General features: G+C 65.4%; 4 protein-coding genes across 5 annotated transcripts in view; 3 read left to right on the forward strand and 1 right to left on the reverse strand.

Annotated features, from left to right (window-relative positions):
• Window positions 1-2,303: 2,303 nt before the first annotated feature.
• REG4 (regenerating family member 4) lies at window positions 2,304-4,286 on the forward strand. The gene is made up of 6 exons (XM_037404361.1): window positions 2,304-2,505; window positions 3,241-3,328; window positions 3,447-3,544; window positions 3,625-3,762; window positions 3,840-3,945; window positions 4,132-4,286. Exons 2-6 carry the CDS (start codon window positions 3,265-3,267, stop codon window positions 4,203-4,205), a joined length of 480 nt encoding a protein of 159 aa, XP_037260258.1. The 5' UTR covers window positions 2,304-2,505; window positions 3,241-3,264; the 3' UTR covers window positions 4,206-4,286.
• Window positions 4,287-5,283: 997 nt separating this feature from the next.
• On the forward strand, window positions 5,284-8,668 carry HMGCS2 (3-hydroxy-3-methylglutaryl-CoA synthase 2). Of its 2 annotated transcripts, none has more exons than XM_037404407.1 (9): window positions 5,284-5,468; window positions 5,724-6,166; window positions 6,404-6,529; window positions 6,824-6,988; window positions 7,059-7,227; window positions 7,313-7,483; window positions 7,928-8,034; window positions 8,138-8,263; window positions 8,343-8,668. In XM_037404407.1, exons 1-9 carry the CDS (start codon window positions 5,356-5,358, stop codon window positions 8,447-8,449), a joined length of 1,527 nt encoding a protein of 508 aa, XP_037260304.1. In that variant the 5' UTR covers window positions 5,284-5,355; the 3' UTR covers window positions 8,450-8,668. The 2 variants fall into 2 exon arrangements, with proteins under 2 accessions (XP_037260304.1, XP_037260305.1); XM_037404408.1 differs by having other exon boundaries at window positions 5,727-6,166.
• Window positions 8,669-9,212: 544 nt separating this feature from the next.
• PHGDH (phosphoglycerate dehydrogenase) lies at window positions 9,213-13,006 on the reverse strand. Its single transcript, XM_037404406.1, has 12 exons — window positions 12,746-13,006; window positions 12,355-12,506; window positions 12,113-12,178; window positions 11,978-12,032; window positions 11,796-11,894; window positions 11,560-11,692; window positions 11,334-11,482; window positions 10,988-11,140; window positions 10,739-10,871; window positions 10,253-10,380; window positions 9,812-10,040; window positions 9,213-9,512 (listed from the first exon to the last, which is right to left on the reverse strand). The coding sequence occupies exons 1-12, from the start codon at window positions 12,881-12,883 to the stop codon at window positions 9,358-9,360; spliced, it is 1,590 nt and encodes a 529-aa protein (XP_037260303.1). The 5' UTR covers window positions 12,884-13,006; the 3' UTR covers window positions 9,213-9,357.
• A 2,998-nt stretch (window positions 13,007-16,004) lies between these two features.
• LOC119155584 (myomegalin-like) overlaps window positions 16,005-24,764 on the forward strand; it is a 35,963-nt gene continuing 27,203 nt past the window's right edge. The window contains exons 1-8 of the mRNA XM_037404402.1: window positions 16,005-16,244; window positions 20,017-20,072; window positions 20,238-20,416; window positions 20,874-20,984; window positions 21,454-21,530; window positions 22,294-22,417; window positions 22,491-22,645; window positions 22,913-23,030. Of these exons, the coding sequence (XP_037260299.1) occupies window positions 16,027-16,244; window positions 20,017-20,072; window positions 20,238-20,416; window positions 20,874-20,984; window positions 21,454-21,530; window positions 22,294-22,417; window positions 22,491-22,645; window positions 22,913-23,030 (1,038 nt within the window). The 5' untranslated portion in view covers window positions 16,005-16,026. The remainder of the gene's footprint in view (window positions 16,245-20,016; window positions 20,073-20,237; window positions 20,417-20,873; window positions 20,985-21,453; window positions 21,531-22,293; window positions 22,418-22,490; window positions 22,646-22,912; window positions 23,031-24,764) is intronic.

Raw genomic sequence — 24,764 nt, forward strand, 5'->3', positions numbered from 1 at the left:
ATGGGAAGGATGGGGAGGGAGTGGGATGGATGGGGCCCTTCTGAGATGCTGTGAATAAGAGCTCTTGCTTGCCTGGGAGTCTGGGAGCTGGAGAAGGGCTGCGGCTTTTGGAAAGGTGGTGAGCAAGTGTGGGTGAGGCATTGGTTAGTGGAGGCGTGTATTCGCTTGCCCTTCCAGGTCCTGCTTGCTTCGCTGGGCTGCTCGCTGTTCTTCCAGCTGGGAGGGGGACCCTCATCCTTGGAGCTGAGGCTGCCTCCCTGGCTTTGGCTTGGCACCTGATGCATGAAGATGCGTGATTCTCCAGCCTCTGAACTGGCATCGCAGCTCCTCCTTCGCTGTTTTCAGACTGGAAAAGTTTAACTTGAACAGGGAGAGAATGAACTGACGATGGCTGCCGTGCTGGATGTTGAGCAGGGAGCTGCCACGAAGCCTTGGGCCTCACTAGTGCTCCCCGGGCTGGTTTCCAGCTCTCGCCACAGTCTCGGATGGAGCCAGTAGCTGAATTATGCTGCCTAGCAGGGATAAAGCTGCCGGGGGCATTTTAAGGGTTTAATATTCAAACAGCGCAGTTCCTTTATCTTCTAGTAGAGCCAGCTTGGCAAGTACAAACCTCCGGGAGGCTTTCATCCGTGTTCTCTCACAGGTTGCACATCTGTGCCAAAGTTTAGCGAGCTCTGCTGTGGCCCTGGCGCAGCTGTGCCGATGCTCAGGCTGAGACTTGAAACCGCATCTCCTCGGGGACGGCACATGCCTCTTCCCCTGCCTGGGATGGCGAGGGGCTTGTGGAAACGTGTTGCATCCAAGTGAGCCGAACTGAACCAGCCAGGCAGGGAGCTGGGGCATCCCGTGTCTAACTGAGGGGTGGTGCGGTAGCCTTGGGCTCCTGTGGGGAATATTTTCATGGTTTTTCATAAAACAAGGGTAGGGTCCTGTCTTCTGGGGGGTTGCTGTGTGTGAGGGGTGTCCCCATTTGTTGGAGCTGGCTGGTCTCAGTAAGGTGGTTTCTTTCCCGAGATAGGGTAGCAGGCAGCAGCTGTGTTTGGATACAAGGTGGCTTTACCGGTTTGATCCCTGAGAGCGCCTGGCAAGCTGGCACCTGAGGTCTTGGGAAGCAGCAGCAGCTCTATCCCAGCTGCGTGGGTGAAGAGATGGGTCTGATCCTCCTCCCTGCCCGGGGCGAGAGCCAGACCTGCCTCTGCATGCTGCCATGGAGCTGCGCCCTGTGGGTGTAGCAGCTCTGGCTGGCTGCGTGTTTCGGCAAAGGAGCGGCGGGACATCCCTGGGGGACGCAGCTGGAGCCTGGCAGCCAGAACACCTTCAGCCGGCTCCCAGCCCCCTGTGCTGGGGGTAACGGGGCTCAGCTCCAGGGCTGGAGCCCTGGGTGGCTCCCAGTGGCCTCCCCCAGGGGTCTCCGGGAGGGCTGGGGGAAGGAGCACCGGGCAGCAGGTGCGGCTGGCAGCAGCAGGGTGCTGGGCAGGAGCTGGCAGCTCTGCAGGAGGCCACGGGACTGGGACCGGCAGCGGGAAGAGCTTTCAAAGCTGCTTTGGTGTGCTAGGAGCCAGGGAAGTCCTGCTGCAGAGCAGCGTGCTCAAAGCAGTGAGGTGGATGTGCTTCAGCTCCCCGGCACCGGTGCAAGCGGGCACCCCGGTGAGCACGAGGGCCAGGGAAGGCTGTGCCCGACCTCGCCAAAGGGCTCCGGCTGCTGGGGCCGGGGGCTGCCCCCTCTGCGGCTCCGTGCCAGCACCAGCCTCCCCCGGTACCCCCCATGGGGCAGGGGCAGTGGGGGGCTGCTGCTGCACCACCTGCTCCATCCCTCCTGGAGGGACACAGTGACGAAGCCCTGCGTCACTGCCAGGTGCAGGGGCCCGGGCACCCCCGCTGCTATCTGATGGCACCCGCCAGCCCCTGGCCGCAGGCTGTTCCCACATCCCTGTGTCCTGCATCCTGCTGACAAACATCCCCCGGCAGTTCAAACAAGGGTGGTGTGTGGGTGACGCACGGCGGAGCTGCCGGGGTGTGGGGCCCGGCTGGCTGCTGTCCCTCGGCCGGGGACGCGGGCAAGACCAGTGAGTGGTACCCACAGCCCGGCCGCTCGCGGCAGGGATGCTCCAGCCGGGATCAGGGCAGTCTTCCCCTGGGGCTCACCCCTGCCAGCCCCCCGGAGCAGTCGGGGCTGAGCCAGTGGGCATTCCTGCCCGGTGCCAGGCTGCTCTCTGCTGCAAGATTATCTCTGTGTCTTCGTTGGCAATTAATGGTAATTGCAGGGGGTTTATTGACCAACTAGGAGAGGTTCTTCCTGTCTTTTCTGGAGGAACGTGGAATGCAAACAAAATAGAGATCTGGGCAGCTTTCCAGCCAAGTGGAGGGATTCCAGTAGGATTTTTATGGTGGGAATCACCTGAGCTTGGGCAAACAGTGATGCTGGTGAGCGCTGGGCTATAAAGGGCAGCTCCTCTCCTGGTGATCCAGGAGAAGTCGTTATTCCTCACCGTCTCCGGACAGCAGGTGAGGAAGGGGACACTCACTGGGTGGCCGGGGCCTCGGCTTGCTCCAGGGTGGCTCGTGGGTTGAGCAGGAGCCAGTCCCAGCCCTGGCGGATCCTGGGGGGAGCTGAGCGCTGCCCTTGCTGGATGGGGCAGGCTGCAACAATGCAATTTCCAGCCCTGCGTTGACTTTTGTCGCTGCTTCTTTGAGGGGAAGATGAGCTGAGTCTGCAAATCAGCCCCAGTGCCCAGGGATTAGCCCAGATAAAGGGGATCTGCACTGATGTGGACGATTTGCATCCCCAGCCTGGCAGCCCTGTGAGCTTGGGGGGTGAGAGCAATGCTGTGCACGTAGTCCTTGCAGCCCTACCGGCCCTGGCCCTGCCTGTGCCGCAGCTGCTGCCACCCGGTGCCAGGGCATGGCATGTGGCCATGGCAGCGCTCCCCCCATGTCCCCGCAGAGCAGCTTGGCTCACCCAGATGCCTCCCACCAAGGCTGGGACCAGTGGGGCCAGGACCCCCTGCTGCCAATGTGAGCTGGGGACCCCGAGCCGTGCCTGGGAAAAGGGGTGCAGGCACAGGGCAGTGACCTGTGCCAGGGAGGGGAGAGGGATGCACAGTCTCCAGGACTGCCATCCCCTCCAGCCAGCTGAAAGGGGCCAGATTCAGTCCACAGCAGGGTGGGTTTGCGCCCTCTGGGCACAGGCAGCATCCCCTGTCCCTGAGGGACCTGGCATCACCCCCTGAGCTTTTACAGGGGGCACTTCCAGGAGCAAGGAGGATGGTGGCAGTGGCCAGATTCACCCTCGTGCTGCTGGGCTGCGTGGGGCTCCTGTGGCCAGCCGGTGAGTCCCACCACTCGGGGGGCAGCTGCTCGCCCAGCTGGGCCGGGAGGGAGCCACGCTCCTCTCCAGCGGCCATGCCAGCCGTCCCCCATCCCGCCACGCCGCCCTCCCTCCGCAGGCGCCCGGTACATAGACTACTGCCCCAAGGGCTGGTATTACTACAAGCTCAACTGCTTCAAGTATTTCAGTCAGCTCCGGAGCTGGGACGAGGCTGAGGTAAGACTGCTGGGGTACCCAGGCGGCCGGGGACCCCCCATGTCCCTGGGGTGCCTGGTCAGTGACGGCTGTCCCTGCAGCGGCAGTGCCAGGCCAGCCACGCCAGCGCCCACCTGGCCTGGGTGGAGGAGCCCAAGGAGGCAGCCACCCTGCAGAGGGTCATCTCCTACTACCAGCGCGTGCAGCCCGTCTGGCTCGGCCTCCACTACGGGCAGGAGGTGAGGTGGGGGGCGGGGGGGGGAGGGCAGGGGGGGGGAGGCAGGGGGCAGCCTCTGACCCCCCTCGCCCTGCACAGAGCCAGGCCTGGCAGTGGGTGAGTGGGGACAAGTACAGCGTCACCAGTGGGCTGGCTCGGAGCGGTGCCCAAAGTGGCACCTGCGGCATCCTGACCCATCTCAGCGGTGAGTGCCCGGACCCCACCGCCACTTCCAGCGCTAGCTCTTGGACAGCATCCCTCCTCCTCCTCCTCCTCCTCCTCCTCCTCCTGCTCCTCTGGGTCCTGTCCCCTCCAGGGGCTGCGGTGGGCAGAGCTGGTGCCCCTGCCCTCGCCGCTGCCCCCACCAACCCCCAGCCCATCTCTCCATCAGGCTTCACCCTTTGGTCCAGCGCCGACTGCTCCCAGCGCCACCACTACGTCTGCAAGTTCAGCCCGGTGCACTGAGCACGGCCCTGGGGCCTGGGGGGGACCCCACGCCAGCGACGCTCCCCTCCTGCCACCTCTGCTCTTCTCCCCCCACTTCCTAAAAATACATCTATAAAAAAAGAAGCATGCAAGTGCTGTGTGAGCTCTGTGCTGCTGCAAAGCCTTGGGCTGTTCCGGGCGAGGGAGAGGCAGGTGCTGCCGCGGCTCCCGGGTTCCCCGGCTCCCGGGGGCTTGGGCAGTGCCGGTGCCAGCGGAGCTGCTTGGGGGTGAGCTCCCGGGAGCCGTGGGGCCGGTGGCTCTCCCAGTCGGGTGCTGGTGTTTGCTCACCCTCAGCCCTCTGGTGCCAAATGGGACAGGTGTCCCTGGGGTGCAAAGTGCATGGACAGGGGTGTCCCCAGGGTGCCGGTGTCAAGATGTGGGGCACAGACATGGGTGGGGATGGGAGCTGGCATGGGGGTGCAGGCATGGGGATGGGTGCCCCCCGCCCCCTGCAGACAGCTCCACGGGGGTCCGGGGGCTGCGATGCTGCCCTGTGGCCATGTTGACAGCAGCAGCGAGACCAAAGGTCCGTTCTGGTGTCACCGCAGTGTTGCCACAGGCATCACGTGGCTGTTTACTCTGCTATTTTGAAGACGGCTCTGCCCCCACCCAGCTCATGGTTTTTTTCGCCCCCGGAGCTGCGGCATGTGATGGAGGTGGACCGCTTCCCAGGTGGCACGGATGGTGGTGGCACCACAGCCGAAGCTGCCCTCTGCTCCCTCCCCAGGACAGCCGGGGAGGCCATGCAGCACCTTGCACCAGCCGCAGTGACCACAGCTGTGCCAGCCAGGCACCGGGGCTGCCACCAGCCCTTGGCACGGGGAGCAGGGGCTGCAGGACAGCCCGTCCCACTGCTCGGCCCCAGCTCCGGCTGAGCATGTCCCCGGGGTTTGGGGCATGAGACAGAGACATCTTGCAAGTTTCCCCCTCCAAAGCCAGCGCTTGCTCTGCCGGCCCTGTCGCGTTGGCTGGTGCTTGGTGACCTTTGAGCGCTGGGGTCTGGCGGGCTGATAAGGGCCAGGAGGGCTGTGCCGTGCCACCCACGCAGTTTATAAAAGCACCACACAAGGCCCATCCTGCTGTCTGTCCTGCCGTCTGTCCCTCCGTTCCTGCAGCGGCCGGGGTGAAGATGCTGCGCTTGGTCGGCCGCGCCGCACGCTGCTGGGGGGCAAGGCAGGCACCGCCAGGGCCAGAGCGGGCAGCCCACGGGCCCCAGCACTCCATGCCCATGCAGAGAGCATGGTGAGCACCCACGCGGGTCGGGTGGGGTGGAAGCATAACTTGGGGGGGGGGAGGCGGGGAGCTGGCAGCGCTCTTAAACCTTGCTGGGGAAGGGCATGCTCTCCCTCCTCCCCACAGCGTTGCTGGGCACAGGGAACCTGCAGAGATTTGGGGTGCTGGTGGCCTGGGGTGCTCGCTGGTGGCATCTCCCCAGGGCCACTGCCTGCCCCCGAGGCTTGGGGCTGCCGCAAGACTGTCGCTGCTCCCTCTGCCCAGCAGCCTCTCCAGCGGTGCCGGGACGGGTGTCTGGCCCAAGGACGTGGGCATCCTGGCGCTGGAGGTGTACTTCCCTGCCCAGTACGTGGAGCAGGAGGAGCTGGAGCGGTACGATGGCGTTGAGGCCGGCAAGTACACACGGGGCTTGGGCCAGCAGCAGATGGGTTTCTGCGCTGCCCATGAAGACATCAACTCCCTGTGCCTGACGGTGGTGCAGCGGCTGGTGGAGCGCGGGCGCCTCTCCTGGGATGCCATCGGCCGCCTGGAGGTGGGCACCGAGACTGTCATCGACAAGTCCAAGGCTGTCAAGACCGTCCTTATGCAGCTTTTCCATGACTCGGGCAACACTGATGTGGAGGGCATCGACACCACCAACGCCTGTTACGGGGGCACGGCCTCGCTCTTCAATGCAGCTGCCTGGGTGGAGTCCAGCGCCTGGGATGGTGGGTGCGGGTGTTGGGTGGGTGCTGTGGGATGGGGGAAGGAGGCTGGAGGTGGCCCCAAACCCAAAGATCCTCCAGCAAGCCTCAAAGGGAGCTGCTGCCCCTCCAGGCTCTCCATCACTCCTGTTTCTTGCCTGCCTTCTCCATGACACCCGGCAGTGCAGGGATGGGTGGGAGCACACAAAGGCCACAGAATGGACTCTTCCACCTGCTGACAGCCCCACTGTCCTTCTTCAGGTCGCTATGCTGTGGTGGTGTGTGGGGACATCGCTGTCTATGCCACGGGGAACGCACGGCCCACGGGAGGTGCCGGTGCCATCGCCATGCTGGTAGGACCCAACGCCCCGCTGGTGCTGGAGAGAGGTTGGTGTCATGAGGCCCTGGGGATAGCGAGCTGATGGGTGCTGTCCCTGGGGGGTATATAACCATGTCCCAGCCTTGGACAGGGCTGCTCAGCCCCAGCAGCACCGGCTCTGCCAGCCCCAGTAGCTGGGTACCCCAGGATCCCAGCCAGTCACATCCCTGTGGGCACCGCGGAGCAATGCAAGGAGGCTGGTGGATGCTGGGACTGGCATGGCAGGCAGCACCTATGGGTGCTTGCCATCTGGCTGGGACTCCTGGATGCTCCCTGACAGCTGCCTCTCCCTGTGCCCCCAGGCCTGCGAGGAACCCACATGGAGCACGCCTACGACTTCTACAAGCCAGACCTGTCCTCTGAGTACCCGGTGGTGGACGGGCAGCTCTCCATCCAGTGCTACCTGCGGGCGCTGGACCGCTGCTATGCCGTGTACCGCCGGAAGGCAGAGAGCCAGTGGCAGCAGGGTAAGCAGTGGCTCCCCCGGGGCGCCCATGCCATCCCACCAGATGCTGACGGCCCCACGTTGCCTTCCAGCGGGCATCCAGCGGCCCTTCACCCTCGACGACTTCAAGTTCATCATCTTCCACACACCCTTCTGCAAGCTGGTGCAGAAGTCTGTGGGGCGGCTGCTGCTGAATGACTTCTTGGCCACCCCCAACCCTGACACGGCCACCGGCCTCTACAAGGGGCTTCAGCCCTTTCGGTGGGTCCCTGCGCCGTGTCCCCTGTCCCCCAGCCTGGCTGGGGATGTGCCCATGTGGGGTTTGAGCTGGCCTCTCTCTGGGCAGCGGTGTGAAGCTGGAGGACACCTACACCAGCAAGGAGGTGGAGAAGGCGTTCCAGGCGGCCAGCCAGGACATCTTCAACCAGAAGACCAAGCCCTCGCTGCTCCTCTCCTCACGTAACGGCAACATGTACACACCATCCATGTACGGCTGCCTGGCCTCCCTCCTGGCACAGTGAGTCCCCACAAAAGCTGTCTCGGGGTGGTGGAGAGCTCATCTCAGGGAGGGCAGCCCCTGGCTTGGCTGGCTGGGGGCGGCAGGCATAGGCACACACCCTCCCCCTGCCACCTCCAGCAGAGATCTGACACTTTCATTGCATGTAGCCCCTGGCATGGATGCGGCCCATTCCACGCCGCCTCCCTGCCAGCCTTTCCATCTCGGCTCGCTGGAGCTGGGTTGGCACATAAAGCCCTTCTGTTGGTTCTGAGGGATGAAAATCCCTTTGTTGTGCCCAACAGAACGGCTGATCCCATGGTGAAGGAGCCGTGAGAATGGCCTGGCACTGGTGGCATAAAGAAAGCCTCAGCAATGTGGCCCCGATGCCAGCACACCCTGGCCTGCAAAGGGGGCAGGGGGCAGCCCCAAATCCCCTCTAACACCCCTAACCCCTTGCTGCAGGTCCTCAGCACGGGACCTGGCTGGGTCCCGGATCGGTGCCTTCTCCTACGGCTCGGGGCTGGCTGCCAGCATGTTCTCCCTCCGCGTCTCACAGGATGCAGCCCCAGGTGAGCTCCATGGGAAAGGGGGGCTGGGAGGGGAGGGTGGCATGGAGCTGTGGGGCTGGGGCCACCAGCAGCACCATCTCACCCCGGGGGTGCCCACGGCCAGGCTCACCCCTGGACAAGCTGATCTCCAGCCTGGCTGACCTGCCAGCTCGCCTGGATGCCCGCAAGCGCGTGGCCCCGCAGGACTTCGCCGAGATCATGAAGCAGCGGGAGGAAACCCATCACTTAGGTGAGCGGGCCCGGGGGATGTGACACCCCCCCGCTGGGAGCCCACGGCCCTCCTGAGCATGACCACCCTCTCCCCGCAGCCGACCACGCTCCCCATGGCTCCCAGGCAGATCTTTTCCCTGGCACCTGGTACCTGACGCGGGTGGATGCCAAGTACCGCCGGGAATATGCCAGGAAGCCTGTCTAGGGGGGACCAGAGTGGTGAGCTCTGGGTAAGGGGATGCTCTTTCCCACCAGCATCCCTGCTTACCCCCAAATCCGGGGATGGCCTCTGTAGGGGAACCTCACTTTGGATGGCTGGGAAGCGGCCAGCAGCACCTCGGGCCCTGGAGCTGGTGGAGACAACGGCGTTTCCCACAAACACCTCGGTGGCACAAGGGAATAAAGGAGCGGATGAGACGGAGCAGCAGCCTGGCTCTGGCTCCTGGGCATGAGTGGTCCCCTCTCACCCGGGGGCCCTTCCCTCAGCCACAGCAGGGCTGGATCGTGGCCCCTTACGGATCTATCCCATGGGCACCCAGCGTGGCCACCTGTCCTGTTGGACACGTGCCTCAGGACCCCTGATTTCCCCAGGATGGGAGCATGCCCGTACATTTTGTGGGAGCCAAGTAAACCCCAGCTCTGGGGTCTGGGGGTGGGAAGATGCCATTTTCCCTGTGACATCGGCAAATTGAAACATCCCCATGGGAAAACCCAGGGGACAGGAGGGTGCAGGCGATGCTGGGGCTCACAGGAAGGCTCAGCTCCCTTGGAGCACTGCCTGCTCTCTGGGCCACGTCCCCGCATGGGACCATGGCCAGAGGGGACCTTGGCGGGGCTGCAGCAGCTGTGGAGACCTTTGCACCCTTAAGCAAACAGCAGCAGGGCTGGGGGGTGGTGGGGGCCGGAGATTTGGGGAGAGAAGTTTGGAGTCAAGGACAAGGGACTGCACAGACAGGCATCACACACGCTCCCCTTCTGGACCCTTTATTGAGTGTGGGGCCACCCCAAGCCCAGCGTGGGGGCCGGGGGTGGCCGGATGGAATGCTCCCCCAGCTTGGGTGGTGGGGTCCAGGTGCTGCAGCTGTGGGGAGAGCCCCTGCTGGTGGTCAGGGGCTACAGGTGGAGCTGGAAGACCTCCATGGTGCGTGGTTTCAACTCGCTGAGGTCCGACAAAGGGGCTGAGAGCCCGACGACACTCCACTGCTCCCCTGCCACCGTGCTGGAGCTGTGGTAGGACTGGAGCTGGACGCCCACCTTCCCCAGCAGCCCTGGAGAGGAGGAGAGGGGTTAGGGGCCACCGGCTGCCCCCCCCGCCCCAGCACCCAGCAGGGCTCTGCCCATCCCGACACCCTGCAAAAGGTCCACAATGCCATCTCGTCCCCCCACCCCAAGTCTTTTGCTCCACATCCCCCAACCCCCTGCCCAAGCCCCCCCCCTCGCCCTGATCCCCGTCTCTTCATGCAGCACCCGCTCCCTCCCTGCTGCAGCAGGGGCCCAGCTCCAGAGTAGAGGCAGGGTCCCCCCAAGGCTGCGCCCCCCCTGCTCAGGGCCGATGCCAGGAGCTCACCGGCAAGCGCGGGCAGAGCACCAGGCTCGGTGGCTTTGGCTCTGTAGATGAGGAGAGGGCCAGCCAGCGGGGCCGGCTGCTTGAAGGTGGCCCCGTTGAGCTCCCGCAGCACCGGGGTGCTGCCCTGCACTGTCCCCGCCACGCGGTGTGGGGTGCCCTGCAGGGACACCTGCAGCAAGCCGGTGCTGCCGTCGGGCTCAGGGGCCACGTGGCCGTGGGTGGCTGTGACCTGCCAGAGAGACGTGGCCGCTCAGTGCCCAGGTCCTGTGCGCAGCGGGGCGGAGGGAGGGGGTGTCTTCAGAGGCACCTCGGGGATGCCTCCCCAGCCTGAGAGCTGCATTAGCAGCCCACGGGGTGACCCCAGGCTCAGACCACTTGGTGGGGAAGGACAGGGTCTGGGTGCACCAGGTTTGGTGTGCAGAGCCACGGGTGCCCACGCACCTTCAGCCCAGCCTCCTGGGCCAGCAGCAGGGCATTCACCAGGGTCACCTCCTTCTGTGTCCCTCCAGCCAGCATGCCTGCAGCCACGGCAGGCGTCAGGTAGCTCCCGGCCTCCTGCAGGGGTGTTCCTGGGGTGCAGGGAGGAGGCAGAAGGTGGGTGGGCCAGCAGCAGAGAGGTCAGCCTGCACTGGACTGGCAAGCTGGGCTGCTCCTTCCACCCACCCACGCATACGCCCATCCTTGCTGCCATCCTCCCACCCACACATCCCTACACCCATCCCTACTCCCACCCACCCACCCATCCATACCCCCGTCCCCCCGCCATCCTCCCATCCCACTGCCAACCACCCTCCTGGCCATCCCTCCTGGCCGCCCTCCCATCCCCGCTCCCACACGCCCATCCCAGCGGGTCCCCGCACACCCGGCTGCATTGCCCACCCATCGGGGTCCTTGCACCCAGGCACAGGGCGCAGCCCCCCAGCTCACCTAGGGTGCAGACCTGCACGCTGCCCTGTGCTTGCTTGCCCTCAGCGTGCAGCAGTGTGCCCAGGGCTCTGGCCAGGGCAATCCAGGGCTTGGTCTGGGGTGCAAAAGCCTTGCTGAGAGCCTGCCCGTTAACCTGCGAGGAAGACCAGGGCAATGAGAACTTGCCAGTGAGCACACAGGGTTTCCCCCAATGTTTTATGGATGGGGAAACTGAGGCATGGAGGTCAGGTGCCCAGCGGGGGGACTCACTGTGCCAGCCAGCCCCTTCCCTGTGGCCATGTCCACGATCTGCATGGCGATCTCCTTGCCGCAGCGGCTCTGTGCCTCGTGTGTGCTGGCACCCAGGTGTGGGCAGCAGATGACGTTGGGGTGGTTCACCAGGTCACGGTCCTTCGGGGGCTCCTGCCGACCCATCCCATCCAGCCATCAGGCCCTGGCACCCACCTGGGAGCCCCAGAGGGGGGCACGTACCCCCCCTCCCTTGCCAGGAGGGAAACGAGGGAGGGCTTTGCTAGGCTGCCCTGGCCTGGCTCGGGCAGAATTACGGTGACGCTGAGACAAAGCCAGGCACAGGGACCCCCACAGCCCTGCTCACCTGCGTGAAGACATCGAGGGCAGCCCCGCCGCACTGCCCCGACTGCAGCGCCCGCAGCAGCGCACCCTCGTCCACGATGCCGCCACGGGCACAGTTCACCACCTGCACGCCACGGCGGCACTTGGCGAAGGTACTGTCATTGAGGAGCCCTGCAGAGGGGTGCTGTCAGTACCGGGGCTGCCCCGGTTCTCCTGCAAAGCCCCCCCTGCCAGCGCCCAGCCCATACCCGTGGTGGAGGGCAGCAGTGGGGTGTGCACTGTGATGAAGTCGCAGCGGGGCCAGATCTGCTCCAGTGGCAGCTGCTCCACACCGAAGGCAGCCGAGGCTTCGGGGGTGATGATGGGGTCGTACCCTATGGTCTGAGGCAGCGCGGATGCTCGCTCCTGCAGCCTGGCACCATGCCCATGGCCAGGGCAGGGAGCCTACGCCTCCGCATCGCTCCTCCCTGCCCCAGCTCCTTACCTTCATGCCAAAAGCCTGCATGCGAGTGGCTACCTCCCTGCCGATGCGCCCCAGCCCCAGCACAGCCAGCGTCTTCCCGTTCAGCTCCATGCCCATGTACTAGGGCACAAAGCAGGGAGTGAGCGAGCCCACTCCATGCAGGCACCCGCCGCCCCATCCCGCCCCAGGCACCCACCTCCTACCTTCTTACGGTCCCACTTGCCCTCCTTCATGGAGGCAGCTGCCTGCGGGATCTGCCTAAAAGGGGAGGCCGCAGTCAGCGCATGGGCAGGGGACTGCGGGGCGCGCGGCCACCCCCAGTCCTGCCCTGTGCTCACCTGGCCAAGCAGAGGATCATCCCACAGGTGAGCTCAGCGGCACTGAGGCTGTTCCCAGTGGGTGTGCTGGGGATGGAGAGTGGTGTCACCGGCATGACATCCCCGGGCCGATGGGGTCTGCACCCCGTGAGGATGGAGACCCGCAGAGGGGTGGGTGCCAGAGGTGCGGAGGGCACCCTGCCAAAGCCTCTCCTGCCCCCCCAGGAGCGCAGGCAGGGATGCCCCCGTACTCCTGCCCTTACTTCATGACCAGGACCCCCTTCCTGGTGGCCGCCTCCACGTCCACGTTGTCCACGCCGGTGCCCGCTCTGCCCACCACCTGCAGCCGCTGCGCCGCCTCCAGCACGTCGGCCGTGACTTTGGTGGCCGAGCGGACAATGAGGCCATCGCAATCCTGGGGCGGGGGACACAGACACGGCGCGTGGGACCGGGGCCGGGGCTGGCCCTGCCGGGGTGGTCCCAGAGGGGTGGCGCGTTGGGGACAGGCCGTGGGGCAGTGTGAAACCAGCCGGGCTCTTGCATCAGACGGAAGGCGGGGACCGGCCCCACCGGCCGAGGGGGGTCCGCTGCCAGCCGGGACAGCTGGTCCCCAGCGGCACCCACCCACCCAGGCATCCACCCGTGGGCGCTCACCCGGATCTCCCGCAGCAGCTCCTCCTTGCTCAGGCCGGGCTTCTCCTGCACTCGGAGCCCGCCGGCCTGCAGTATCTCCCGGCAGCAGGGGTCCAGGCTATCGCTGATCAGCACCTTCTGCAGCTTCCCCAGGGCCATGGCGGGCCGGGATGGGACGGGATGGGACGGGACGGGACGGGGATGGAACGGGACGGACCGGGATGCGGAGTCGGCTCCCTCCGCACGCCGCCGGGAGGCTGCTGCTGCCCGGCCGCCGCGCTAAAAGGGCTGCGAGCGGGGCACGTTTTTCGGGCTCATTGGGTCCCGTCTCCATGATCCCACCTCCTTCCCTTCCCCTCCCCGCCCCAGCCCGCCCCCCACCCGCCTCCGGAGGGAGGGAGGAAGTGGGGGGGAGCGGGGCGGGGGCTGTGCCGCAGCCCCACGGAGAGGGGAGGGGATGCCCCGGTAGGATCCCGCTGCCCCCCGGGCCGGGGAGCCACGAAACCGGGGGAAGCGGGTGTAGGGGGGTGTGTGTGTATGTGTGTGTGTGTGTGTGTGTGTCAGCGTGTTCCCACCCCCCGTACCGCCGCCGTGCCTCAGTTTCCCCGCCCCGCACATCGCAGCAAGTGAGGCAGGAGGAGGATGGTGGTGGCGGCCACGGTAGTGCGGGTTGGATCCCCCCCAAAGCTGGGGTCCCGCTGGCAGGGGGGCCTCAGCCCCTGGTGAGCCCAGCCATGCCCTCCCAGCTCACTCAGGAATGGGAGTGCCCCGAACCCCACAGCCCAGAGGTGAGGCAGTGCCATGGCCCCTGCCCGCCCTGACATCGCGCCCGCTGTTGAGCAATGCCCTCGATAAGGGGATGGGGGCACGGGGCCAGCCCTGGCCACCGGCTCCCAATGACGTGGGGTGCATGAGAGCCACCCAGCAAACGCCCTCCGTGGGGCAAGAGCCACGTGGCTGTGTCCAGTGACCTCGCAGGGGAAAGTGCTGGCCCCCAAGGTGGGACAGCATGGGGAACCCATGGGGCCAGGCACAGCCCCGTATGGTGGATGGCGAGGGATGGAGGGCGTCCCCTTGCTCATGGGACCAAACCCTCGCCGCGCACCTGGACCAGACAGACCTGCCCATGGGTGAGCCAGGATCTGGCCCTTCTTGCCCACTGCTTTCCCTGCACAGGGTCCTGAACGGGACCAAGCCCTTCCCTGTCCTGTGCGTGCCCCAAGCAGCACGGCCGGACCAGACTGTCCTGTGTGAGAGCTGGGGTGGGCCCAGAGGCTGTTAAACCCAAGCGATGGAGGTGCCCTGGCAGGTGGGAGGTGGCCGAGGTGGCTGCCCTTGCCATAGGCAGCATGCCTAAGGTGGGAGAGCCCAGCGCAACGTACACCCTGGCACTGCGTACACCCCAGTGTGATGTACACCCAGGCACTACCTACACCCCGGTGCTACGTACACCGCAGGCACCGCCAGGGAACAATGGTGACGCCAGAGCGGGGAAAGTCCAGGGCAGCTGACACAGGGCAAGAGATGTGGTCAAGGGCAGTGGCTGGTGAAATCCCCAGCGGGGTCCCGAAATGGCCCCTCGGTGCAGATGTGTCACCTGGGGACTGGGACAGGGCTCCCTCTCCACAGCCTCTGTCGTGGTGTGGGCTGGGGGCACCCACACTGTGGGCACCCTGCTGTGGGCCAGGACGTGGCTGGGACACATGCCGTGGCTGAGAGAGGGCTTGGCAGCCCTGCAGCCCTTGGCACAGCCCTGCTGGCGGCATCAGCCTCCTTTAACCAGTAAGACCTTGCTGAAGGGGTGCACTGAGCCAGCATCCCGGCACCCTGCTCCCTGTGCCAGCACCGCCTGGGTTTGCCCAGCACCTCCGTACACCTCCATGGCCACTCTCCCACGCCTGTGGCCCTCTTGTGCAGGGGCCACCAGTGGCCAAACCACCGTGGCAGCATGTTTGCCATCTTTTCCCAGCTGGCTGGTGCCCTCTTCTGGGGAGCAGCACTGGAGGTACAGCACCTCGGCACCCCAGCACCCCAGCACCGTGGCACCCCAGCATCCCGCTCTCGCCGTGGACTTGCGGTGTGCTGTCTGGGTGGCAGTGCCAGCAGGGATGTCCCCCTCCCCCCTGGCTCCCTCTAAGGGAGCCAGCTGGAGTGACTTCAATCTGGTCCCTGCCTGTGTCCCAAGGAAGGACCCCTTGGGTTGGAGGGGACCCCAGAGCCAGCAGGGCCAGCAGGATGGGTGCCCAGGGGACACGGGCTGTGGTGTCTGTCATCCGGGATGGAGTGCAAGTGTTACAGGGACACAGCACCCAGCTGCTGACCCCATTAGCACCAGGGTCCTGGATGGGCTCTGCTTGGGGGGGGTGGTGTGGTGGTGGCATGGGGGACAGCTGGCCAAGGGACTGTGGGTGCAGGGTGGAGGAGAGTGGGGTCAGATACAGTGGGTGAGCACTGGGAGGCGGGGGGTCCCTGCAGAGTGCATGGCGCTGTGGGTGGGGATAGGGGCAGCTCTGGGGCTGGGGCATCAAGCAGGGAAAGGAATTAGGGGGTCAAAGGGGACTGGGGTTATCGGGTTGTCATGGGGAGTGGCAAAGGAGAGGCAAGGGTGGGGAGCCTGGGGGTGTTAGGTTGGGCTGGTTGATGTTCAAGGAGGGTTAGGGTGATGGTGGGGTCAAAGGGCATCAAGGGTTATAGGGATGGCCAGTGGAGGACTAGGAAGTCGTGGAAGATTAGAGAGCAAGTGAGGGTGTTGTGGGGCTGGAAGGGTGCCCGGGGGGCTCGGGGGGCTCTGAGATAACAAAAGGGATTGCAGGTATCAGATTGGGATGGTGGTATCCAAGGAAGTCCCGGGTGGTAGGGGATGATAGAGGACTGAGGGCAACTGGGGTGTCAAGATGGATGGTTGGGGGTGTCACGAGGGATCTTGGCTAACTAGGGGGTCTTTTGAGGTGACTGGGAGGTTGCGGGAGGGGGGGGGAGCAGTGAGGGATCAGGGATTGCTCCTGGGAATTGAAGGGTGGGGAAGGATTGGGGCTCAGCCCAGAGGGACTTGGGGGAATGGAGGGGCGGGGCAGGGGGTGGCTGTGGCAGGTGGGACAGGCTGGGTGCTGAGCGAGGGGCCTGGGGCGGCAGGGGTGAGGATGGAGAGAGGGAGCGGGGAGGGGGCGGGGGAGGGAGCGGGAGGGGGTTGGAGGGAGGAAGGGAGCGAGAAAGGACGGCCGGAGGGTCAGAGGGAGGGAAGGAAGGCTGGAGGGAGGCAGCGATGGATGAAGGATGGAGGCAGGGACGAGGAGGAGGCGGGGATGCAGCGGCGGGCGGGGCCGGCCGGTGCCGCAGAGCCGCCTCCCCGGGCGCACGCTGGGGCGGCCCGGCAGCGCCTGCGGAGACCCGCCGGCTCGGCCCGGGGCTGCCAGTGCCCGGCCCGGGGCTGCCGGTGCCCGGCCCGGGGCTGTCCGGCCCGGTGCAGCCCGGCCCGGTGCGGCGGAGACCGGCGCGGCAGGATGCGAGCCCCGCGGCGGCGGTGAGGAGCGCGGCGGTGCGTGCGGGGGCAGCCGCGGGGGCGTGTGTCCGACGGGGGCGCGGGCCGGGGCGCCCTTGTGCCCGGACACGCGTGGGGGCTGCGTGTGCCCGTGCTGGGCTGCGGTGACGCCGCGGCAGGCTGAGGCCCCGGGTACCAGCCGGCCGGGATGCGGCCGGGATGCTGCGGGTGCGCGCCCTCGGGGCTGCGTGGGGCCTGACGCTGCCGGTCCCAAGTCCCATCCCGTGGGGCCGTGGGTGTCCCCTGCCGGCTGCTGGGGTCCTGTAGGTTGGTGCTGGTGGCAGGGCTGTGGGCCACCCTGCTTCCAGCCGGACTGGTGGCTCGCTGGGCCCAGCACTGGGCAAGCCCAGGAGGACTGCTGGGCATCTAGGCAGGGGTTTTGGGGTGCTGCCAGTGTGCGGGAAAGGAACAGGGACCCCTGGTCCAGCACCAGGGACACACGGGTGTACTGTCCCTGTGCTGTGAGGACACGGGGCTGGCAGGGCAATGTGTGCGGTGCCAAGCGAGAGGGCAGGAGCTGGAGGGTCCTGCGGGGCTAGGCTGACACTGGCACCAGCACTGGGCTCTCCTCAGGGGGCCGGGCAGGTGGCCTTTGCTGGAAGATGCTGGCCTTGTAGGAAGGGCTGTGGTTCGGGGTGCCGGCATGAGAAGCTTGGTTTGCCCCATCTCTCCGGCCCTGTTTGCATCCTCCCTGATCTTCCCCTGGCTCTGCCCATCCCTAATGCCATCCTGAGCTACTGGCCAGTTTGTCCCAGCACCTGGCCAGGACTGCCGGGCCCCAGGAGCTGCCACGTGTGCAGTGCAGCACCAGGAGCCATCCTCACCAGGAGTGTGGGTAACACCAGCCCCCAGCTCCCCCCCCTCCTGCTGTGCTCAATGGAGACCTTGTTACCGTGCCCTGTGTGCAGACGGTCAGTGGGTGGCTGTGCCGTGTGCCGGGCACACATGCCCAGGCGCACGGGCAGCTGCTGCGGTCATGGCCAGCTGTCCCCTCCCCACCTCCCCTGTGGTGGCACTCAGCCCCTGCTGAAACATTTGGGCCAACGAGTCAGCAGGGAGCTGGGCATCCCTCTCGGCATCCCAGCACCAGCACTGAGCTGCCGTGCTTGCCCTGAAATTGTCCAGCCCTTGCTGCTGCCCCAGACACAGTCACTGTCACCTGGAGTGGCTGTGACTGAGCATGGGGCTGGGGGCTGCCATCTGTCCCCCTGTCCGTCCCTCTGTCCATCTGCGGGATGTGATCCTGCAGCATGAGGAGGTGAGTTGCCGTCAGTGTGCTGAGCAGTGCCACCGCTTTGGGGGTGCTCTCCAGTGGGGCAGTGCCCACCCTCACACAGCCCACGTCACCCCTGCGTTCCAACACCTGCCCAGCAGCACCCTGGGGTGCCGGCAGCGACAGGCGGCTGCAGTGGCCCTGGTGCAATGCCATGGAGGTGCTGTGAGTCAGTGGGTGCTCTGAGTCAGGGCTGTGTGACACCGCTGCGTGACACCCCTCGTGCCAGGGCTTGGAGGTACATAGGGGTGGGAAGTGCTGTCTGTGGGGGAGGGGGCCCTGGGGCTGTGCCCCCCTCTGGCTCCACACTGTGCCAGTGGCTCTGCTCTGCACCCCAGGGTGGCATGGTGAGTGTGAAAGGGCTCTTGTTCTCCTGCAGCCCCAGCAGGCTCCCCTTCGCAGCAAACAAATTCCCAGTGTTGGGCACACGGACGGAGAGGGGGGAGCACCGGCCAGCCCAGCTGGCCATGGTGGAGCCTGGGGCTCCTGCAGCACAGCATCCCTGGGCATGGGGCTTCCAGGTCTGGTGTTTGGGGGTGCTGGCTGGCTGACTGGGCTGTGGGAGAGTGCGTGCTCTGCTTGTTCACTCCAGAGCCCATGGCCAGCAACAGCACAGGGCTGGCCCTGACTCAGGGTGGCCCTGAGGAGCCCACATGGCACTTGGAGCCACAGGGGATGGTCATCCTGCTGTCTGGGTATTACCGCTCTGGGGCCTGCATCTTCAGGGGTGTTGTACCATCTTTGGCAATGCACCTGCTCAGGTGTTGTGCCCCTGGGTGTTACACCTCTTTGGGTATTGTACTGTGCCTCCATGGGTATTATGCCTCTGGGTATCACGTCTCCACAGGTATCAGGCATTTGGCTGTCTGTGCCGCCTTGATTGTTGTGTCTCCGGGTATTATGCTTCTGGGTGTCATGCCTCCTTGGATGTCACGTCACTGGGTACTGTGCTTCTTCGGGTATTTTGCCTTCTGGGATATCATGCCTTGGGGTATCCTGCCACTGGGTACTGTGCTTCCTTGAGTACTGTGCATCTTTTTGCGTGTTGAGTCGGAGTATCTTGGCTTCTTGGATGTTTTGCCTCTGGGTGTCGTACCCCCGGGTATCTGTCCTCCTGGGGTGTCTTGCCTCCTCCAGTGATCGCGCCTCCTTGGATATTGTGCCTCTGGGCATCAGGTCTCCTCATCCACCATCCTTCTGGTTATTGTACCTTTGGGTGCCACTGGGTATCACGCCTGCCCCTGGGTACCGTGCCCCTGGGTACAGTGCCTCTCTCTGGGCACTGTGCCTCCAGGTCCCGTCCTCTGGGTCCCATGCCTCTCAGTGCTGTGCCTGATGCATATATGCGGTGCTCTGGGTATCATGCTGGCTCTGGTGCCTGGCAGGGCGCAAGGCCATGCCTGGCCAGTGCTGGTCTGTTTAAAGCCACCATCCCTCTTTTTCCTTTGGCATGGGTTGTTGCTGCAGGGGCTGTGACACCCTGTGGCTCCCTCCCAGGCAGGTGGTGCGGTGTCCCCTGCCTGCAAGGTGCTGGTGTGGTGTGCCTGGCTCTGGGGACATGGCCCCAGGGCTTCTGCCATGGCCCGTGCCACAGGAATGTGCTGGCCCTGCCCAGCTTTTGGGGCTCAGCCTCATGCATGTGGGCAGGGCACTGTGGCGCAGGGGGCAAGCGCCCACCTCCCTGCTCAGGGGACCCTACCAAAAAGCTGTCGTGCTGAGATTAAAAAAAAAAAAAAAATCGGCTTTTTTTTTTAAAGGACAAAATAATCTGCTGGATTTTTTTTATTATTTGTGGGTTAAGGTTTTTTTTCCTCTTTCTTTTAAATCATGAAATGACTCACTCTTCTCAGCTGAAAATAAACCTGATGGCGGCTGCGGTGGGGAGCTGTGACAGAGCTGCTGGGGCCAGCCCTGCCTTCGGCAGCCCCTGCTGGCTGCCAGCACCCAGACCCCCTCCCCAGGGCGGGGGGGGGGGGGGGGGGGGGGCTGCTGCGGGGGGCTCAGGTGGCCCTGCCAGGGCTGCTAATGGGGCTAAAGTGCTCCTAAGGGGGCACCGCCATCTGCACGGCCTCCAGGGCTGTGTGTTTTTGCACTTAGAGCATGTGGCTCCCGGCTGCGGAACACCCGTGTGCCCCCTGAGTGCATGCCTGCATGCCCCATGCACCCAGGGGGGAGCACGGGGGGCGCACACAGGGATGCACAAGGGTTTTGCCTTGCCTGGGGTTTGCCCCCAGCCCCGAGCTGGCTTTTGCATGATGGTTTGGTGTCGGGAGCTCAACTCCGCTGCCCCCCTCAGTGCCTACCAGCCGTTTCCAACACCTCCAGGCTGGGGGAGACACAGCAGGCGCTAGGCAGAGTCTTCTGTAAGATCCCCCCCTGCCCTCCATGGCCTCTCTGGCACAGCAGCTGGGTGGCGCATGGGGGTCCTGGGGGCTGGCCCCCGATGCCGTGCATGACATAGCTGTTTGCTCCTCTTGGCAGGGACCCCCACATCAGTGATGAGCCAGCTGTGCTCCCCAGAGCCAGCCCCATGGCAGGTAAGACACCCTGAGTCCCCCCGGTACCCCACACACCCTGTTCCCATGCCCGATATGTGGGTGCTCAGCACCCTGGCAGCATGCATCACCCTGGTGGATGGCCAGTGGCTCGCTGGAGCAGCCGCTTTGCTCGTCTGACTGCTGCTCCCCCTTGCTCCCCCGCAGCTTCCCAAGATGGGCAGTGGAGTGAGGGCGACAAAGACCCCACACTGACCAAGCTGGAGGGGTCTCATGGCCCCCCAGGTGCTCAAGCGCAGCCTGGCCCCTTGGTGCAAACGTGCCTCCTCCGGAACCTGGAGATGGATGCCCTTGCCCAGACACAGACCCTGCGCGACTTCGAGCAGGTGAGACCATGGGGTGCTGGGACCCTCCCGATAGCACCGCCAGCCCCCGCCCTCAGCACCACTGGTACTTGCAGGATACATGCCAGATCCCCTGAGTGCACCAGTGGGGTGAGGAGGGCAGGAGGGGGACGCGGGGCAGGCGGCAGTGGGCTGGGGAAAGGGGGCTCAGCCCCCCCGGGCGTCGCGCTCCCCCTCGCCGCCCTCCTGGCTGAGACACGCGGGGGCCGCGGGGGCTCAAGTTTCATCACCCGCCTGTCCCCGTCCTCCCTGCTCCAGCGACTCCTCAAATAGCTCTGGGAAAAAAGTAGGAAAGGGGCCACGGTGGGGCTGGCCGGCGGCGGGAGCTGTGGCAGGCAGGGACCCTGGGCTGTGTCCCTGCGGCGCCATGTGAGGGGTGCCGGGATGTCCCCCCCATGGAGCGCTGGCCATGGCTAACGGGTACCGCACGCTCTCCCAGCACCTCAATGACCTTAAGAAGGAGAATTTCAGCCTCAAGCTCCGCATCTACTTTCTGGAGGAGCGTGTCCAGCAGAAGGGAGAGGGCAGCCGTGATGATGTCTACCGGCGGGTGAGCACCTGTGGGTGACTGGGATGGGTGCCCGATGGGGGGGGGGGGTGTCCCTCTCAATGCCCTCTCTTTGCCGGGAGGGGATGGGGCCAGGGGACTGCAGCCAGTGGGGGTGGCAGGGAGGGCATTGGGCACGGCACTGGGGCTGGGGGAGCTGCTGTGAGGGAATTTGCCTCTTGCTGCCCTTGACAGGAGCGGGGAGAGGGGCAGGGAGGGCACCCCCAGCTCAGTGGGGTGCCCAGGGTGGGTGGTGGTGGCGCTTTGTCTACGGACAGATGGAGTGGGTACACCCCATCATAGTGCCAGTGGGCTAAAATACCACCTGTGCCACCCAGTGCCAGGAGCACCCGATACCCTGCCATGGGATGGGGGACCCCCATGCTGCCTCTGATGCGTTCCGGTGGGCAGCGGTGCTGGGGGGTCCAGGCAAGCATGGGGGGATCCTACCCATCGCCCTCCCGCCCCACAGAACATTGAGCTGAAGGTGGAGGTGGAGAGCCTGAAGCGAGAGCTGCAGGAGAAGCAACAAGCCCTAGATAACAAATGGTGAGTGGGGCCAGCCAAGCCCCTCACCCTGGGTGGACGCGGCACCTATGCACTGTCTGCGGTGCTTGCATGGGTGTGGGTGGGGGGGACGGGGGTGTTCTGCCTGCACCCCGTGCAGCGGGCAGCGGAGGACTTTGCAGTGGGGCTGAAGGGGTGTGCAATGGGGCTGGGCACTCGCAGGGCTCCTCTTACAGCCCCGGCGCCAGCCAAAAATAAAGGGCAACACCTGTTTGGTGGGGGAGGACAGCGCCGGGGCCGGGGGCTGGGGGTGTCCCACCGTGGGGCACGGCTGGGCTGGTGGGGGCACAGAAGCCGGGGAACTCCTGGTTTCAGGAGCATGGAGGGACTGCTTCAGTGGTTTGGAGCCTGAGCATGGTCCGGTGTTGCTGGAGGAGCCGTGTCCCCAGGGCAGCAGCGCTGGGAGGATGCAGCACACCCTGCCAGGGGTCCTGCAGAAACAGCACCCACGGCATGGGGGATGCTGGGCTGGGGTCATGGGGGTGGCACAGTTCGCCAAGCCCAGCTGGTTTAGGGTGAGGGGTTTTGCAAAGGGAGGCCATGCCATGCCATACCATGCCATGCCATGCCATGCCATGCCATGCCATGCCAAGCCATGAGACCCTGCACCCTGCTAAGCCATGCCGTATCATGCTATGCCATGCTGTGCCATCTCATGTGCTGTGCCATAGCACACAGTGCCATGGCATGTGAGATGCCATGCCATGCCATACTGTGCTGTGCCATGCCATGCTGTGCCTGGCAGGGTGGCCACGGAAAACCAGACAACCCGCAGCCAGGCAGCACTCCAGCAGCAGTATGAGGAGCAGCAGCGGGAGTCAGAGCACGTCTATGAGCTCCTGGAGAACAAGATCCAGCTCCTGCAGGAGGTGAGCCTGGGGGTGGTGGGAGCTGGGGGGGGGCAGAGACTGGTGCCTGGGGGCTTACTCCACTGCCGTGCAGGAGGCCAGGCTGGCACGGAATGAGGCCGAGCAGGCCACGGCACTAGCCAGAACTGAGGCGGAGCGGTGCCGGGAGCTGGCAGAGAAGCTGAAGGAAGCTGCGAGGACAAAGGATGAGGACAGGAGTGATGACGGCTGCAGTGCCATGGCCCAGAGGTGTGTGCCCAGGATCCATCTCCTCTATGCTGCCAGCCTGTGCCCTGTGCCGGTCCTCGGAGGCTGCTGAGGGGCTGTGCTGTGCAGGGCTGGAGGGCTGTGGGCATCCAGGGGGGTGGAGGGGTCACCCCAAGGGGAGAGAGCTGGGCTGTGGGGAAGGGGGAGCAGCCCTGAGGCTGTTCTGCTTTGCCTCAGAGATTGCCCCCGCCAGCTGTCCCCAGGGCCGTCCCAGTCCCTGAGCATCCACTGCCCTTCCCTCCATCTCAGGAGGATCTGCGAGCTGACCCAAGAGCTTGCCGCCAGCAACCAGCTTGTGGAAACGCTGTCAGCCGAGAAGCGTGAACTGCAGCAGCGCCTGGAGGAGCCCCCAGCCGTGGGGGCACAGGTGGGTGCGCAGGCATGGGGGGACCCCAGCCCAACACCCTGGGGAGGAGCGCACCCACCCAGGGCTCAGCTGGCAGTTGTCATCACTGTCCCCTGCTGGGACATGTCCAGCCTGGCAGTGCTGGGTGTTTGCACAGCTGGGTGCTGGGGGGCAGGGGGCCAGGGGGACCCGGTGGGCAGTGTCGGGGGGAGAGGCCACCAGCCTGCACCGTCCTTCAGTGGGTGCCACTGGTGCCTGCGTCCGTCTGCCATTTAAATCCCAGGGTCTTAAAATACCCCTGGCAGCCCGGCACGGTGCCAGGCGGGATTTCGGGGTTACAAGGGATCAGAGCAGCGTGTCCCTGGCAGACGCACAGCTCTGTGCTGCGCCTTGGTGGCACAGCACTGTGCCCAGCAGCTGTGGCCATCACTGTGTGAGCTGTGCACACAGTGGTCTCGCAGGGGGACCCCGGTGTGTGCCCATGGGTTGGCACGGGGCGCTACACAGGTACTGATGTATGGGTGCTGGTGGCCTTGAGCCATGGGGTGTGGGCCCCCCCAGCTGGCGCTGGGCACTGGGACTGGACACTGGCATTGGCACTGGGACATGGCACCGGCACTGAGGACCTGGCACTGGGATAGATGCTGACACTGGGGACAGGCACTTGAGACATGGTGCTGGCACTAGGGACAGGCACTGGGACAGGCATTGGCACTGGGGACAGGCAGTGGGACATGGTGCTGGCACTGGGGACCTGGCTCTGGGATAGACACTGGGTCATGGTGCTGGCACTGGGGACAGGCACTGGGAGAGGCACTGGCACTGGGGCTGGGCACAGGGACGTGGTGCCGGCACTGGGGACCTGGCACTGGGATAGGCACTAGCACTGGAGACAGACACTGGGACATAGTGCTGGCACTGGAGACAGACACTGGGACATGGTGCTGGCACTGGGGACAGGGACTGGGGTAGGCAGTGGCAGGGGGGACCTGGCACTGGGGACAAGCACTGGGAGAGGCACTGGCGCTGGTGCTGGGCACTGGGACATGGTGCTGGCACGAGGTACCAGCACTAGGACAGGCAGTGGCACTGGGGACAGGAACTGAGACATGTTGCTGGCACTGGAGACAGGCAACTGGGACATGGTGCTGGCACTGGGATAGGCAGTGGCACTGGGGACAGGAACTGAGACATGTTGCTGACACTGGAGACAGGCAACTGGGACATGGTGCTGGCACTGGGATAGGCAGTGGCACTGGGGACAGGAACTGAGACATGTTGCTGACACTGGAGACAGGCACTAGAGTCATGGTGCTGGCACTGGGGACAGGCACTGGCGCTGGGGACAGGCACTGGGAGAAGTGCTGGCACTGGGGCTGGGCACTGGGAGAGGTGTTTTCACTGGGAGTGGTGCTGGGCATGGTGCTGGCACTGGGCACAGGCGCTGGCACTGGGGCTGGGCACTGGGACATGGTGCTGGCACGGCAGCCAGGCACTGGGAGAGGCGCTGGCGCTGGCGCTGGGCACTGCCACTGGGGCTGGTCCCCGGCCCCGCACGGTCACCGCGGCTGTCACGGTCACGGCCGGTGGCGCGGCCGCAGCGCCAGCCCCGCGCATGCGCGACACTCGCCCGTAGCGACTACAAGCCCCGGCCGGCGGCGCGGCGGGCGCGTGCGTGGAGCTGCCCGCCGCCATCTTGAAATCTGAGCCACAAGCCGCCCGCCGCCGTGGCAGGAGCATCCCCGGCGGGGCAGG

This window comes from Falco rusticolus, chromosome 11 (genome assembly GCF_015220075.1).
Source record: "Falco rusticolus isolate bFalRus1 chromosome 11, bFalRus1.pri, whole genome shotgun sequence".
NCBI lineage: Eukaryota > Metazoa > Chordata > Aves > Falconiformes > Falconidae > Falco > Falco rusticolus.

Bases quoted from the DNA above. Each gene is read 5' to 3' on its own strand.
- REG4 (XM_037404361.1), top strand. From the start codon at position 3,265: ATGGTGGCAGTGGCCAGATTCACCCTCGTGCTGCTGGGCTGCGTGGGG. The intron at 3,329-3,446 runs GTGAGTCCCACC...CTCCCTCCGCAG, and splicing joins GGGGCTCCTGTGGCCAGCCG to GCGCCCGGTACATAGACTAC. The intron at 3,545-3,624 runs GTAAGACTGCTG...CTGTCCCTGCAG, and splicing joins GGAGCTGGGACGAGGCTGAG to CGGCAGTGCCAGGCCAGCCA.
- PHGDH (XM_037404406.1), bottom strand. From the start codon at position 12,883: ATGGCCCTGGGGAAGCTGCAGAAGGTGCTGATCAGCGATAGCCTGGAC. The intron at 11,895-11,977 runs GTAGGAGGTGGG...TTTGTGCCCTAG, and splicing joins GCAAGTGGGACCGTAAGAAG to TACATGGGCATGGAGCTGAA. The intron at 10,381-10,738 runs GTGAGCTGGGGG...CCTGCACCCCAG, and splicing joins CGTGCAGGTCTGCACCCTAG to GAACACCCCTGCAGGAGGCC.
- HMGCS2 (XM_037404407.1), top strand. From the start codon at position 5,356: ATGCTGCGCTTGGTCGGCCGCGCCGCACGCTGCTGGGGGGCAAGGCAG. The intron at 6,167-6,403 runs GTGGGTGCGGGT...GTCCTTCTTCAG, and splicing joins GGAGTCCAGCGCCTGGGATG to GTCGCTATGCTGTGGTGGTG. The intron at 8,264-8,342 runs GTGAGCGGGCCC...CTCTCCCCGCAG, and splicing joins GGAGGAAACCCATCACTTAG to CCGACCACGCTCCCCATGGC.